Genomic DNA, 14,367 nt, shown 5'->3' with positions numbered 1-14,367 from the left:
ACCCAGTGGAACAACTGCTCCCATAAAAAACACAGTGATAAAATACAGTTGGTTTGCAGACAGAAGCAATCAAAACCACGTCTGCTCTGTCCCACATGGCCAAGCCTCCCACAGCCCACCCTTTGTGATGCAGTGATTTAGAGCTGCAGCAGGGTAGCCTGTTACAAAATGCCTGCAATAACAAGGACTGCTGGCATGCACACTGGAGCTCAGAGAGAATGTTCTAACTCCACAAATGTAACTGCAGCATTATGCCAAGAGATGCATATCAGGCCTTTTGGAGTATTTGTGGATTTTACAATAAAATCTCAGCACTGACTTAAACTTTGCTAAGCTGAAACATCTGCTAAGCACAGGTCGTTCATTGCTGCCTCATACCAATCTCAGGGAATAAAATCACCAAGCAGGAGTTTCATTTCCAAGATCTGAAACTCCAGAACACCACAAGTATTTTGGTTTTACCGGTCCTAAAATGAAAGGTCCTGACAATACACTCACCCACTCAAGAAAGACAAGATAAAAGTGACAAAATATGACCAAATTATTTCTGGTTTTGCTGTTACAGAAATCACTCAAGTCTGTCCAAATGGCAGTCAGGTGCAAGCAGCATGAAGTTGCTCCCAGAAGACACAGAGTGTCCCTCCAAGGACAGTTAAGAGGGAAAAGCTTTTAGGAGCTTTGTCCTTAGGGTTTCTTACCCCTGAGGTTCTTGATGAAGTCCTCCAGCTTCATCTTGCGCTCGGGTTTGACGTTGGGGCTGTACATGTCGGTGTTGAGCAGGATGATGGCGAAGGCCAGGATGAAGATGGTGTCGGGGTTGCGGAACTGCCGCACCACGCCCGGGTTGCAGATGCAGTAACGCTGGCTGGGAACACCAGGGGAGGCTGTCAGGGCTGGGAGGCACTGCTCAAATTCACCAAATAACCCAACTGCTGTGCTCCACAGCCCCAGCAAGCTACTGGTCCCTTTCCAGACACATATTTACCTTTCCATGCTCATGTTTTCATAAAGCAATCCCTGAGCGTGCAAGGAGTTTGTTCCTACTTCCGCTGTAACTTCACTTACTACAATAACTTCTATATCCCATATTTTTCAGTGACAATACCCCGACACCAGGTAAGAATAGAGCATTGATTCTGGCTTACTGCCATGTGGTGATTTTCATCTTATCCTGCCCTGCACACAGCTGTGTCAGTACTGGTAAGTTACTCCTCTTTCTTCCACTGTTGTTGAAGTGTTTAATGAAAAGTTAGGAGCATACATACCCTAAAAAGTGCATGGCCTTATAGTTCCACTCATATAAAGTACTAAATCCAAATATATTGTTAGAGCTGTTCAAAAATCCTTGAGTATCTTTTCAACTGATGCCAGAAAGAACTTTGAGAAAACTCTTTACATTAACACAAATACCACACATCAACACCGCCAGCAAATGAAACCTCCTATTCCATACTTAGCAACCCCCCCAAACAAGACATACTTGAAAGTGTTTGTAGCCCGTGAGGACACTGAAAGTAATCAGGAAAGTAACTTGGCTATGCCCAAGTTCCCCAGTTCTGCAGTCTGACTGTAAAGCAGCAGGTTTCTGGTGACTGAGGGATTTATTTCACATCATACCTAAAAGCTTCAATGAGCCTCTCCACTTTCTGGGCTTCTCCTTGGACACGGATATGGGCCTGAAATTTCCTGAGTGCTTCATCCAGCTCCATTGTGGAGAAGTCCATCTCATCCACCACACAGCTAGGACAAAAACAGATTCACATCGTGTCTCTCCATTTCTAACAACTCAGTACCAAAGGTAAGATTTTGAAACAGAGAAAACCTTTTGATTTTCCATCTGATAAAGATTCATGGAATTGTTTTTCAAACTTTCAGCAGCAATTGCAGTAATTGCAGGTAAGCTGTGAGGAAGGTTGAAAATAACAGATCAATGAGAATGTGCACATGTAAGCAGAGCCTTGTGTTTTTTGAACAGAAGAGCTGCTGGAATGACAAATGGCTGACCACTGTAAGTGATGTACCACTGCCATGAATAATTATTAGTTCTGTGCTTCCAGGCCAATCAACTATCACAATGCCTCCAACAATAATAAATAGTTCATACTGCTCAAAATATCCTATCTCAGACAGCCTGCAGCAGGCACAATAATCTGTACCAAATGGCTCTGTGTCTAGGAACGTTCTTAAATGCAGAGAAAAAAAATAACCTTGTTTGTTTGGATACTCCCTTATTATTACTGTAATTCTCATCTCCCCGTCATTTGCCATGGCTTTCGGTTAATATTTATGGAGAAATAATTACTTTCTTGCTCTGAAAATACAGTGCTGACAAAAAACAAAAGGGAACCATTTTAATATAATCAGCAGCATGAACTATGTCATTCTAATACTTTGTTTAAAGACTGCTTTAAAATCAGAGGCTTATAAATTTCCCTTAAGCTTAGCTTTTAGTTTTGAAATAACCAGACATGAATCACTGCAAGTAACAGCACTGTAATGCAGAAACCACAGAAAGCACTATCCACCACTACTTTTAAGAGCTTTTTCTTAAATGTATAGATATACAAGGACAAATTGCAGTAGCTCATATTTTTCTTCCAGTAACACTGTAGCTAATGTAGATTAACAGCAAGTAATTTATTCCTCTTGCTTTTAGTATTTTTCCTTTTATGCAAAAGCACAATGAAACAAAGAGCCTGGCTTTTCTCACACCCTTTCCAATCCTCACATAAACTTTATTATCAGTTCTGCAATAATGCTCACAGGCTTCCCATTATTGCAAGTTCTGTTACACTTCCAAAAGTCCTTTTCTCATTCCAAGGTGCAAAGCACATGTGCAGACAAGCTGGAGTCAAAATGAAGTAATTAGCACAATTAAGGACCCCTAGGAACATGCCGGCCAACAACAGGGTGGGGAGGGGAATTAAACAACATTTATATGAACTATGGAGACAGCAGGTTTACCACCATGGGCAGTGTTGTTAACCATCACCAGGCAGCAGCTACAGCTGGCCCAGAATGCAGCTCTTGGTCCCAAATTTAGGCTGTGTGCATGAATATTTTCTAAGCTCCAGTGAAAAGATTTCAAGCAGTTAAAACACCCCAATTTGCAGGACCTAGGAAACCTGATCACAAATCAAAGCAAGTAATTTGAAAGTAAATTTTGTAACACAAAAAGGATCTTCTGTTGTTGAAAAAATCTTTCTAGGGTTTTTATCAGTTTGGTAAAATCTCCCTCCAATCTATAAATGTATAAATGTGATATTTAAGATGAAATACTATCCTACTGTTGTTTTTTTTAAAGAAAAATACCTTGTTCCCATAGGCAGGCAAGGTTCAGAGCACTACAAGAGAACTGCACTGCCCGCAGGGTGCTCCTCACCCCAAAGTGTAGCTGGAACACCTTAGTTAAGGACAAGTTAATTTCAATCAAAGGATTGCTAGGGGGTTGTAGGTAGGTGATTGTGACCTTGTTCTGACCAATTTAACTCATCACTGATGCAGCACCTGCTTTAGCAGAGACACAACTCTGCTTCTGTCTGTTTGAGATGGGGAGGGCTAATTATTTGTCAGGATCACAAAATGCATCACAGAATCACAGAGTGGTTTGGGTTGGAAGGGACCTTAAAGACCATCTGAGATCATAATTCATCTCATCCTGAATCTGTGCTGTTTTCTTCAAAAAAAAAGTAAAAATCCCCATTCTTTGGGAAGCCTTGCCCTGGTCTGAGTGAAGACTGCAAAGCCAGATGCTCACTGTGAGTGCTGCCAGAGACTCAGGCTGAGCAGGGACTGCACCCAGCCGGGTTCCAGGGCTCTGCAGTGCCAGCCTGGCTGCAGCAGAGGTGCTGCCACTGCTCTCTGCTGGGTGCTCAGTCCTCAGGAAAGGTTGCACCTCTAGGCCAAAGCAGATTTCACTACAGCTTTCATGATATCGTTAAAGAAAACAGTTATTTTAAAAACTGCTGGTGAGATTTTTTCCTAGGCTTTCTTAATGGGAAAAAAAAGTAATGGTTTTTGCTTTCATTCTCAGCAGTTTTGTTAAACAGCTAACTAAAATTTTATACAATATATTGAAAAAAACTGGACTAAGATGTATTAATGTTTACAGGTCAGTATGCCAGATAGTACCAAAAAAAAGTCCCAAAGAAGAAGTGTTTTAAATTAACAGCTTCTTAAAATGAAGCAATTTCTCTTTTGGTCTACTCTGTACATAAGGTTTAGATATTTATGACCAAGCTGCTAGAAGTCAAATTTTGTGCTTTGGATTTCTTTGGGTTTTAAAACAATTTCTGCTTATCTTATCTTTTGGAAAATCAGAGTTTGTATAGACCTTGTCAGCATGTGCCTGCACACACAGAAATCCTTGTTTATCCAACACTGGAGCCATTTGGCTGTAATAATTATTTTCAGGTTCTGTTACTGGTTAAGCCTTATGTTGCATACAGTATTATTTTGTTTCATTCAGTAAATTATCAGAGAGTCTGAGGAAAGAAAAAACCCTTTGAAATAACATAGTCTCAGGCCAATGAAATTAAAACATGAATTTACAGTAAATGTACATGACCACAGGCAATGTAAATCCTTGTAAGTGTTTTGCTGGATCGAGAACAAAACCAGTAACTCAACCAGAAAGCAAAGAAATAAATATTTGCTCACGTGCATCTTTTCACAACCTCTGGAGTGTGGTCTCCTCCTCCTCCAGAGCAAGACCCAGAGATCATTAATACCTGGAGCTTGATGAAGCATTTAGTCTGAGTATGAAAGCCCTCTCGCCTCTTCCCCACACAATACTCACTCTAACACATCCCTGTTGAACTGCTTTTGCCGATTTCCCAGGAATTCTCCGATCATCTGCCTGCTGAGCCCCTTCCTCTGCAGCAGGAAGTGGGCAACCCCAACAGGAGTGTCCGGCACAAACCCTCGCTCAATGAGGTACTGGACTCCTTTTTCAGGTTTTCTGAGGAGAAATGACAATGCAAAAGTATGAATTTCCTTCCATTCCACCTGACCACATCTGATTAAAATTCCACAACAGTTCTGCCAATTATGGTCAATGTAATCAATCATTTTTAACCAATGTCCCAGCAGTATGGGCCCGTATCGTTTCAGGATAAATGTTGCATACATTGCTCACTGCTAAGAGCTGACAGCTTTGAGACACATCTTTGGCTGTTATTACACATTCCCCTGCTCCAGAACCCTCCCAAGGAGAAGCTCTGGATGCAAACAGCCTCCCTTGCCAACGAAACAAAGCCCAACACCAGCTACTAAAAGCTCCTGTTGCTGGGAGAGAGGCACCTTCCAGAAACTGCACTGAAAAGCTGCTGCTGAAAAACAAGAAACAAAGTGCTCCCCTGATCTCCCCCCCACTCTGCTGTCAAAAGTTAAACTTAATGAATAAAAACATCTGAAGTGGTGTCACTTGCAAGCTGAGAGTACAAAACGTAAGGGGGAAAGCTACAGTCAGTCAAGCAAAAAGAAGCAATTAAAAATGGTGCAGCTCCCATCTAATTGAGATTTTTAGCTCCTTGTACTTTAACACACCCACTGCCCCCAGTTTCCCTCCCCCAGCCAAGCACCGTCCGAGTTTCTGCAGTATTTTACATCTCTTTATACAGCTCCAGGTTTAGCTGCAACCACCTTCACATCTCAAAACAAAGCAAACCAAAGCCACTCATTTTAACTTATTAAGAAGTGTGTGCTGGGGAGGAGGGTTGGGACAGAGCTGGCAATAAAAGATATTGCTTAGAAAGACAAATGCTGCTTCTATTTTCAAGTGCTGCAAAATCCCCCTTACAACACACACTGTGCACTGCATCATCCAGCAGTGCAACACAGCAGAAAACTGTAATTCCTTTTAAAAATATTAAAGGGGAATCTTTACAGAACCAGTAATTCCATCACCAGCTTTACTTTGTAAGGAATTATGATATAATGTCCACCTGTAAGAGTGGGTGATTTGCAGCTTGCTGGATGACCTAAAAGATATTTCCTTTAAGGCAAGCAAAATCAATCTGAGAGGACAAGGTGACCCTACTATTTTTATACAAGGTTGATCACACAACCATAACCCTTCCCCAGGGTTTTAATTGCAAATAACATTGCTAAATACATCATCATTCAGTTCTCCTACTCTTTTACATTCCATTTTTATATACTTAATACCCTATTAAGAATTAGACAGATCAGAGAAATATATATAATTTAATCAAAAGGGAGTTCTCAAATCTCAATTTCTTGCATCAGGCTTTGTGGCTCTTTTCATCTGAAATAAGATTACACACACGGTCATCTTCTAAAATTAATCTCCTTCATACTAAGAAGTACCCTTTTTTGTAAGTAATGTAATTGCTATGTTCATATGCTTTTAAACTGTATTTCAGAATCCTTAATCTTTCTAAATATAAATTCACAGTATCCAACAAAAGCAGGAATAGTCTTCTCCATCCCCCTTGTTGGTGAGCTAGGTTTGTCCAGTAAATTCAGAGTGATACAAACCCAGGAGAGCTCCTCTCCAGTGACTGTCACAGCAGAAAACAACACTCAAAAAAATCACAGCTTAATGCAAAGATCACCTTTACCTGACATATAGAAAATGCTGGACCATTACTTACTGTACTAAAAAAACAACTTGAATTCCTGCCACCTGCATAAGCCTGAACATTTAAAATCATCACAAAGATGAAATAACTTATTTTTCATCAGCCTCTCTGTGGTTGTATAACTTTGCATAAGTCAGGATCTGCTTTTTCACATAAGAAGCTTTGCCTCTGGTTTGGTAATATTAACTCACTTGATTCAAATACCCTTCAAGCCAGGTGAGGAGAATGTCCAAAACAGAGTTAAAAATCCATTTAGCAAAACATTGGAAGCCAAGAGCTCTTTTCCCATCAATACTCCCCTCACACTGGAGTGAAATATCAGGGAATTTTGCAGGCTAGGATTATTTGAAGGCAGTGTAGGATTATTGCAAAGCAGTCAGTTTGTTACAAAAGTTGTAACCTGGCAGCAATAATATGAAAATAACACCTGAACCTCCTGAGCTGTAAGAATGAAGGCTGTTCTTTCCCTGTTTGATCAATCACCTGGTAAGCGAGGGAGGCTTAGGGGTTTATTGGGTTTAAGCTCCTTCCCACCTCCCACCAGGTGGGACATTATCTTATTCACCAGGAAAAGTACTTACCCGAAAATGACTCTTACAGAGTGTTCTGAAGTGCTGTATTTCCAAGGAAATTTTACTTCAAAAGTGAAGCTAACAATAGGTTCAGAGAAAAATGTACACAAGGGAGCCCTCCCTTTCTGCCTTTAACATAAGCAGCACTTTCCCTCTGTTTAAAGCCAGAGAAATTGAAGAACTAAACAGGGTAATGGAAATATAAGTCACCCCCAACATCAGAAATTTCAAATACCACCAAGTCTGAAGGAATTGCTCCCTGAATGCACCAAGAGGACGTGGAGGTTGTGGTGCTGACCTCCAGCAATCCACCAGAAACTCATTTGCTCCTTCCCAAGGTGTTTTTTTACACCAGGTGTCTGCCAGGCTTTGAGGAGGGCAGGTTGGAAGAACACCAGCAGCCAGGGATTCTCTGCTGGCAAACACAGCTGTTTCAAACAGAACAAACATTCCTTTTCACTAAAGCCAAACTTTTTCTAAGTGTCTGACTGGATGCAGAAGGGAGTGGGACATGCAAGGGTCATGGATTAACGGGGGACAGGACACCTGGATAAGTTGTCCTCCTTTCTGTCTGCTCAGAGTTGGGCACAGACCATTTTGTACTTACAACTAAGAGTCTTTTGTGATTAGGAAAATTCCCACTGATGGCTTGTTAATTACACAGACCAATAACAGGCAAGATGAGAAGGCTATAAATAGCAATGGAGGAAGCAGCAGAAGCAGAGCAGTTATTTTCAGATTTGAATACATTAACTAATATCAAAATAAACCCTCTAACGTTAGCACCTTGCATAGCTGATGAGGTACTTATTCAGAGAACTTTTGGTATTTACAAGGTTGCTTCCAAAATAAAGCTTAAAAATGTCTTCTGTCTCAAAAAACCCAACAAAACAACCTAAAACAAAACAACCAAAGCAAAAAGAATCACAAGTATCTACTGAAAGAAGAAAAAATCAACACCAAAAGATGTGCAAAATTATTTACATAAGATTCTCAGAGGTGGATTAAAGGACTAAGCATCTTGCCAGAAAGTGATTAATAACAAGACATTTAGGGTCGTTTAAAGTGACTTCTAAGGGAAAAAAAATGATGGAGGGATTAATGAAAACTTCAAAATCACAGATCAAGCCAGTATATTTTAATAAGCTCATTTTTTAGAGAGTACTGGCCATATCCAGAAGTGCTCAAGACCTGGCAGAGTTTGGGAAGGCAGGAAAGCCAGTCAGAGACAGCTCCTCTTTTGAACAGGGGAAGGGTAAAAGCTGACTGATTTCCCAAACACATCCAAACTGTTATTATGAAACTTTTAGGAAATACTGTTTTTGCAAACACACTGCAGTGATTCCGAAAAGTGAATTTGGTAGAGGAAAAGCTTTTAGTTGGATTCTGGAGGGTAAGAGGGATCAGCACAGGCTTAGCATGGCCTGTTATCTCCTGAGCTCACTGGTGCAGCCAGTCCTGGTGCAAGAGAAACCCAGCAAATCCCAGTGCTCAGCTGGGTGAGCGCCCCAGTGGCAGAGCCAGCACTGGCAGCAGTCTCTTCTCCCGTTCCTATTGCTGCTTTGGGACTTCCTGACAAACTGAACTAGGAAAAAAAGGTGTTTTGCTGGTTTGTGTGGGGGTTTTTATTTATTATTTGGGTTATTTTTGGTGTTTGGGGTTTTTTGTTTTGTTTTTTGGGGTTGGGTGGGATTTTTTTTTGGGGGGTGGGGGGGACGGGGATGGGACAGGAGTGGTTTGGTGGTTAGACTTGGCTTGGTTTGGCTTGGTTTTTATTATTTTTTTTTTAATCCAGTCAAGGTCTCCCCAGAGCTGCACCATCATTTGTAGTATCCAAGCCACAGTGTGGATAAAGTGCCTGTGTCCACAGTGGCCAAGAGGAGAGACTGAATAACAAGCACCACCTCAAAAAGAAACCTGCCACAAAACCACAGCACAGAGGCACAGAAAGCCTTGCCCATCCCTGACTTGCCAAACATGTGAAGCTTACAAACACCCCAAACCACATTAAATCTTTGTATTTCCTTTTAGAGCTCAGGCAATAAGAGAGCTGTAAAATGAGAGCATTAATTAACAAACGAGCACGGGAGATTTCCAATACCCAGCAATGCCAGCAGTATCATCTGAATTAAACCAGGGATTTGTTCCCAGTGTAGATAACCACAAACACGCTCCTCTGACAGCTGACTGAGGCAAGGGGGCAAAGCCAGCCTGACTGACAGTGAGAAGCTTGGTGAAACTTCTGGAACTCGAGGATTTCTGAAGGCACACCTATGCTTTTTGGTTCCCTGCCTCTGCTACAGGGAAACGAGAGAATCTAGAAACAAGCAAACCAGAAGTACAAACATTTCTTAGAGGCTGTTAGAAGCACACTGCACCAGGAACACTTCACAAACATGCAGCTGCCAAAGAAATCTTTTCATGTTAGGGGTGGAGAGTTTAATGCAACCATGGTGCCAGCCCTCTGTAAAAAAAAAAATCTCCTTTGATACCAGTGATCTCATTTTGAAAATATTTACAGTTCTCACAAAAATAAGCATTACTTCAACGTTAAAAAACAGGGATGGCTTTTTTAAAAGCAAGAATCTAAGACTTTTCTTAGAGTCATTTAAGAAGTTAAATATTTTTAAATAACCAAGCTGGCAATAACAAGCTAGTTGAACATTCTCCTTAGTCTGGCACACAGCTCAGGTTTGTTTCTGTGGTTGTATCTCCTCCTTTGCTTTTGCTGAAGAGCCCACTGCTGCTGCAGTGAAGCCAAGAGAATCCCTATGTCTATTTTAAACCTTCTGGCTAAGAAGGAAAAAAGCAGTATCCCTGAAATACTACCAAAACTAGTGTCAAAACAACTTGTCAGAGTTCACTCCACAGCAAGGCAAATGGGGATTGAGAGCTGGAAAATCAGAGAAACTGAGTGGGAAGCCTGAGCTGTGCTTTTCTCAATTGCACAACTGTTTAATGAACAGAAAGAAAAACTGGGTGTAAATTGCATCTTCTGGTAATTACAAGAAAAAATCCCTGGGTTGGGAAAATAAGCCAAGGAACAGCACATTTCTCCCAGCTTCTCTGCATCTCATGGAAACAGGGAGATATTCCCATGATGTGGGCAGGAGCATTACAGTTTGCCTGCAGTGGGGATGATTTCTCCCACATTATGATATTAATTCTCTAAGGTTCATTCAAGACTTCCCACCACAGATGGGAAGATCAGGACACACTTGCAACCACATCAAATTACCTGGAGTAACCTCTGTTCACAAAAAAAGTTAATTTCTGCTCATGCCACTAAGGAAAGAATTCACCAGGAAGTGATCTCAGTGCCCAGTTCTGTTTGGTGGGGGAGCAAAATAAAGAGAGGAAACTCTGTAGATGTGTATTTTCATAAAATTGGGTAACTGACCCACGTGGTTCTACCACTACTTTCTGCCTGACCAACCAGTTTCTTATGGCATCATTTCCTAACAAGGTGCTAGGAAATTACGAAATACATTAAACATTGACTACTGCTACTGAATGTTTAGGCTGGTCTGAAAAGTATTGCCTGAATTGAAGCTGATTATAAAAAGGTCAAAAGTGTATAAAAGGGTTAAAAAGTGTATAAAAGGCACCTGAAGGCCCCGAGCAGAAAGTCTGGCTTATTCTAATGAAGGAGGGGAAATAGAGTTTAAGGCTATTTCTGAAGAAGGATTTTCCTGTGTGAGAAGCATCATCCTTGAGGAACAGAGCAGTCAGCACAGCGAAGAGGCACACGAGGCACACCCCAAGCACTTGCAATGCAGTGGCTGGACATGTCCTTGCTAGTGAAAACAGCCCTGAGTCATCCTGCCAGAGCATTTCCTACCTCCTCATTATTCCCTCTCTTGGCAGTGGGCAGCCTGCTTTTTTCCCTCCCCCCCATTCCTTCCTTCCTCACAAGAAAGAAGGCAATAAAAAGGAAATATTTTAGTTAAATTAACGGACCAAAACACTCTGTGAGGTTGTTCTCACCTCCACTGACCCCACTGCATCTCTGCACTTCTCACAGAGCAGGGAAAGGAGTTTGTGGCTGCCAGCAGAGCAAAACACTCTCCGCTTTGGGGCAAAACATATGGAAAACTGGCTGCCTCTCTCAGAACTCTGTGCCAGGGCTGAGTATTGCCCTCATGCTTACACAACTGTTGTCGGGAATGACACTTTAAGATGACTGTGTCCTTTAAATCAAGGAACCGTCCCTGTCTTTGTCTTCTTGTGTCCCTGCCCTAAATCCTCTTTCCACACCCTCACCGCAGTTACACCAAACAGAAGCACTTCAGCTTCAAGTTCTGCAACTCTGCTGAGTGCAAACGGGAAACTCTGACAGTCACATTCCTTTTGAAAGGGACACTTTCTGTGTCAAAGGGACATCTTCAGTTTAAAGATCTCCTGATTTGCCATTTGCGACCCACAAAACCCCAATCCAGTAGGTAGATGGGAATTGTTACACAAGAAAAAGGAGCTGATGGACCCTTCTCTTTTCCTTAACTCTTTCCTACACAGCCTTCCCAAGTCTCTATTCCAAGTGTCCCCTGGATTCCTGCAAAGGCAGCTGGTCACATTTGTCACCCTTACAATCTGACCACTGGAGATTTTCGGACAGGAGAAGGAATTTAAATCCTGGCACCCAGAGCCCCACCAGCCGCTGTCTGGGAGCCCCTCAGGCGGTGCAATTGCTCCATTCACGGGATCCTTTCCCACCAGGAGGCACAGCAGGCACTGCCAGAGCCCAGCTCCATTCCTGGCACGGAGCAGGAGTGTGCCCGGAATGTTTAAGCGGAGCTGGAGGCAGCGATGAGGTAATGGCTCTTGCAGGGATCCAGGGACACTCACACTCGGCTATTGCTGCTTCCAGCAAAGCCTCTCCACAGCCTCGTTTGCTTCCAACATTTGGGAAAGTTTATGTTGCCTTTTAATGGCAATAAAAGGAACCCCCGTGCCCATATTTGAACCCGGCGCTTCAATTTACTATTGGTTATACATTTCAGCTGGTTTCTACGGGCAGGATATAATTTATGCTAATCAAAGCACTTGTTTTGGAAAAAAAAGGAGGAAAAATGGCTCCTCCGGGAGAAAAGATAAAACACGCACAGAACAAAGCAAAACACACAAAGCTTTTTTTTCTTTGGGTGTTCTCACTTAGGGCTAAATGTTTTTAGAAATAATGAGAGTCATGCTAAGAACATTCTTCTGCTCTTACTAACTCCTCGGTATGTTAAAGGACAAGTTACATGGAGTGCTTTGATTTTAATTTTTGTTGGAACCGTCTGTGCCTGAATAATCTGCAGTCCAGATGTTGCAACAACCGTGAAGTCCCCCTCAGCACATACACGAGGACAGCAAATGGCTCTGTTGTGAAATGCTGGCCAAGCCTCTTCTCTCCCCCCTCCTCTCTCTATCAAACCATTCAAAAAAATCATTGAAGATATCAGGGATCAGCTGGCAAAATTAAAGAATTAGTTCAAAGGTAAAGAGAACGAACTCAGTTTGATTTACACCTTCTCCCTCCCACTCAATCTGCATTTACAAAGTTTAAAATCATTAGGAATGTTTCCAATAAGCTTTCAAATTCAAATTGAAAGGAGGACAGTCCAAAAGCACATGTTTTGAGACCAGATATGAGAATGCTGAATGGATGTCATGAGACTGACTCTAAGCAATACAGAATGTTCAGCATCTTAACTGAAATTCATTATGAGTATGATGGGTATAAATTGAGAACACCAGATTAGCAAACTTATTACAAAAGTTAAATTAATGACTACTTGCCAAACTATTTTTAAAAAACAAAATAAGTAACATTTGGCAACTTTTAAGGATTTCAAATAGAGACCAAGCTTGCAGCACTTTCTGAGTGTAACAGTACATAGGGATCCAAATTACCTTCAGTCTCTACCTACATGTAAATGATGGAAACGTTATACCTCTGTTGAACAGTTAAAGCTGCTTTCATGGAAAATGAAAAATGTGCCTTCTCACAAATAGTATTATTGTGTGCCTCGGATTTCCAACAAGAATTTACCTAGAAACTGTGATTTGTAATATTGTCTTTGGTATAATCCCACCAGCACTCAGCAAATTCCTCTTATACATGCTTAGTAAAATAAAAAACTTCTTAAATTAACATTCCAGAGAATCTAGAAATGTTAGGAAAAGTCTGCTCCTGAAATTAGTATCCAATTCATATCAACAGTGGGTTTTAAATTTGGAATAAAATCATCCCCATCGTGCAATAAAGGAAGCCAGCAGGGCTTTCAGGGCTAAAGATGATACACTATTGCATATTGCAAACAGATACTCAAACCTTTTTATCTCTGTCAATAAATCCTTTGGGAGAACTTTGGAATAGCAGGGACCTTGATAATGGCCCGTTATAAAAGAAGCTACAGCAAACTCTTCAGCACAGAGCGTTGTAATGCACTGAGGACACGTGGGGAACAGTTCTCCATCTGCCCCTTCCAGAGAGGAAAAGAGGACAAAAGAAGGGAGGTGGGGGGTGAAAGGCATCTGGGAAAATTTATTGTAAAATTATTGCTGGCCCAGCCTCTGTTCTAGCACTGTAAAGTGGTGTCACATTCATGTATCCCCAAGATGTACATGTAGGATTAGGATATAAATCCTAAACCATGCCCTGGCATCAAGCTCAGAGCAGTGAAACAGCCCATGAGCTGCACTTTGCAGCCTCTCCTCACCAGCAGTGTCAGGAACCAGCACCAGCAAGACTGGCTCCCATGGCAAGAAACACAATGCCACAGGAACCCTGCCAGATGGGAGAACAATTTACAGTGCCTTCCAACAGCTGATATCCCAAAGGAGCTACTAAACATGACTGCAGGCTCTGCTAGATTAAAAACTGAGTCTGAGCAGTGCCAGCCTTTATCTCCCATCTTTTATAATACCAGGCACAGCTGCAACAAGTTCTCAAACCACTCTGATGTTGTTCCCATTTTGCTGACACTGCTCAGTTAGCACAGAAGGTGTTTGTGCCCTGTGCCCAGGAGTGCTGAGCAGGCAGTGCCCTGTCCCTGCCATGGCCCTGCCGGGTGTGTCACCGCGGGCAGGGGACACAGTAACCCCAGGCAGTGTTATCAACAAACACACCTGGCAGCCACAAACGCTTGGCAGGGACCCAGAGCTGTTGTCACCCTCCTGGTGGCACAAGGCTCTGTGGCAATCCA

At 42.0% G+C, this 14,367-nt stretch overlaps 1 protein-coding gene across 6 annotated transcripts in view; it reads right to left on the bottom strand.

Moving 5' to 3' along the window:
• Window positions 1-14,367, bottom strand: part of IQSEC1 (IQ motif and Sec7 domain ArfGEF 1) — a 281,844-nt gene that overhangs the window by 22,267 nt on the left and 245,210 nt on the right. For all 6 annotated transcript variants that reach the window (XM_082288714.1, XM_082288716.1, XM_082288715.1 and 3 more), the window contains 3 exons: window positions 4,799-4,960; window positions 1,618-1,740; window positions 699-865 (listed from right to left, as the gene is read on the bottom strand). In XM_082288714.1, the coding sequence (XP_082144840.1) occupies window positions 699-865; window positions 1,618-1,740; window positions 4,799-4,960 (452 nt within the window). The remainder of the gene's footprint in view (window positions 1-698; window positions 866-1,617; window positions 1,741-4,798; window positions 4,961-14,367) is intronic.

The sequence above is a fragment of the Coloeus monedula genome (genome assembly GCF_965178545.1).
Source record: "Coloeus monedula genome assembly, chromosome: 11".
NCBI classification, from domain to species: Eukaryota; Metazoa; Chordata; class Aves; order Passeriformes; family Corvidae; genus Coloeus; species Coloeus monedula.
The sequence above is the reverse complement of the archived record's forward strand: the minus strand, read 5'-3'. Positions and strand labels throughout refer to the sequence as shown.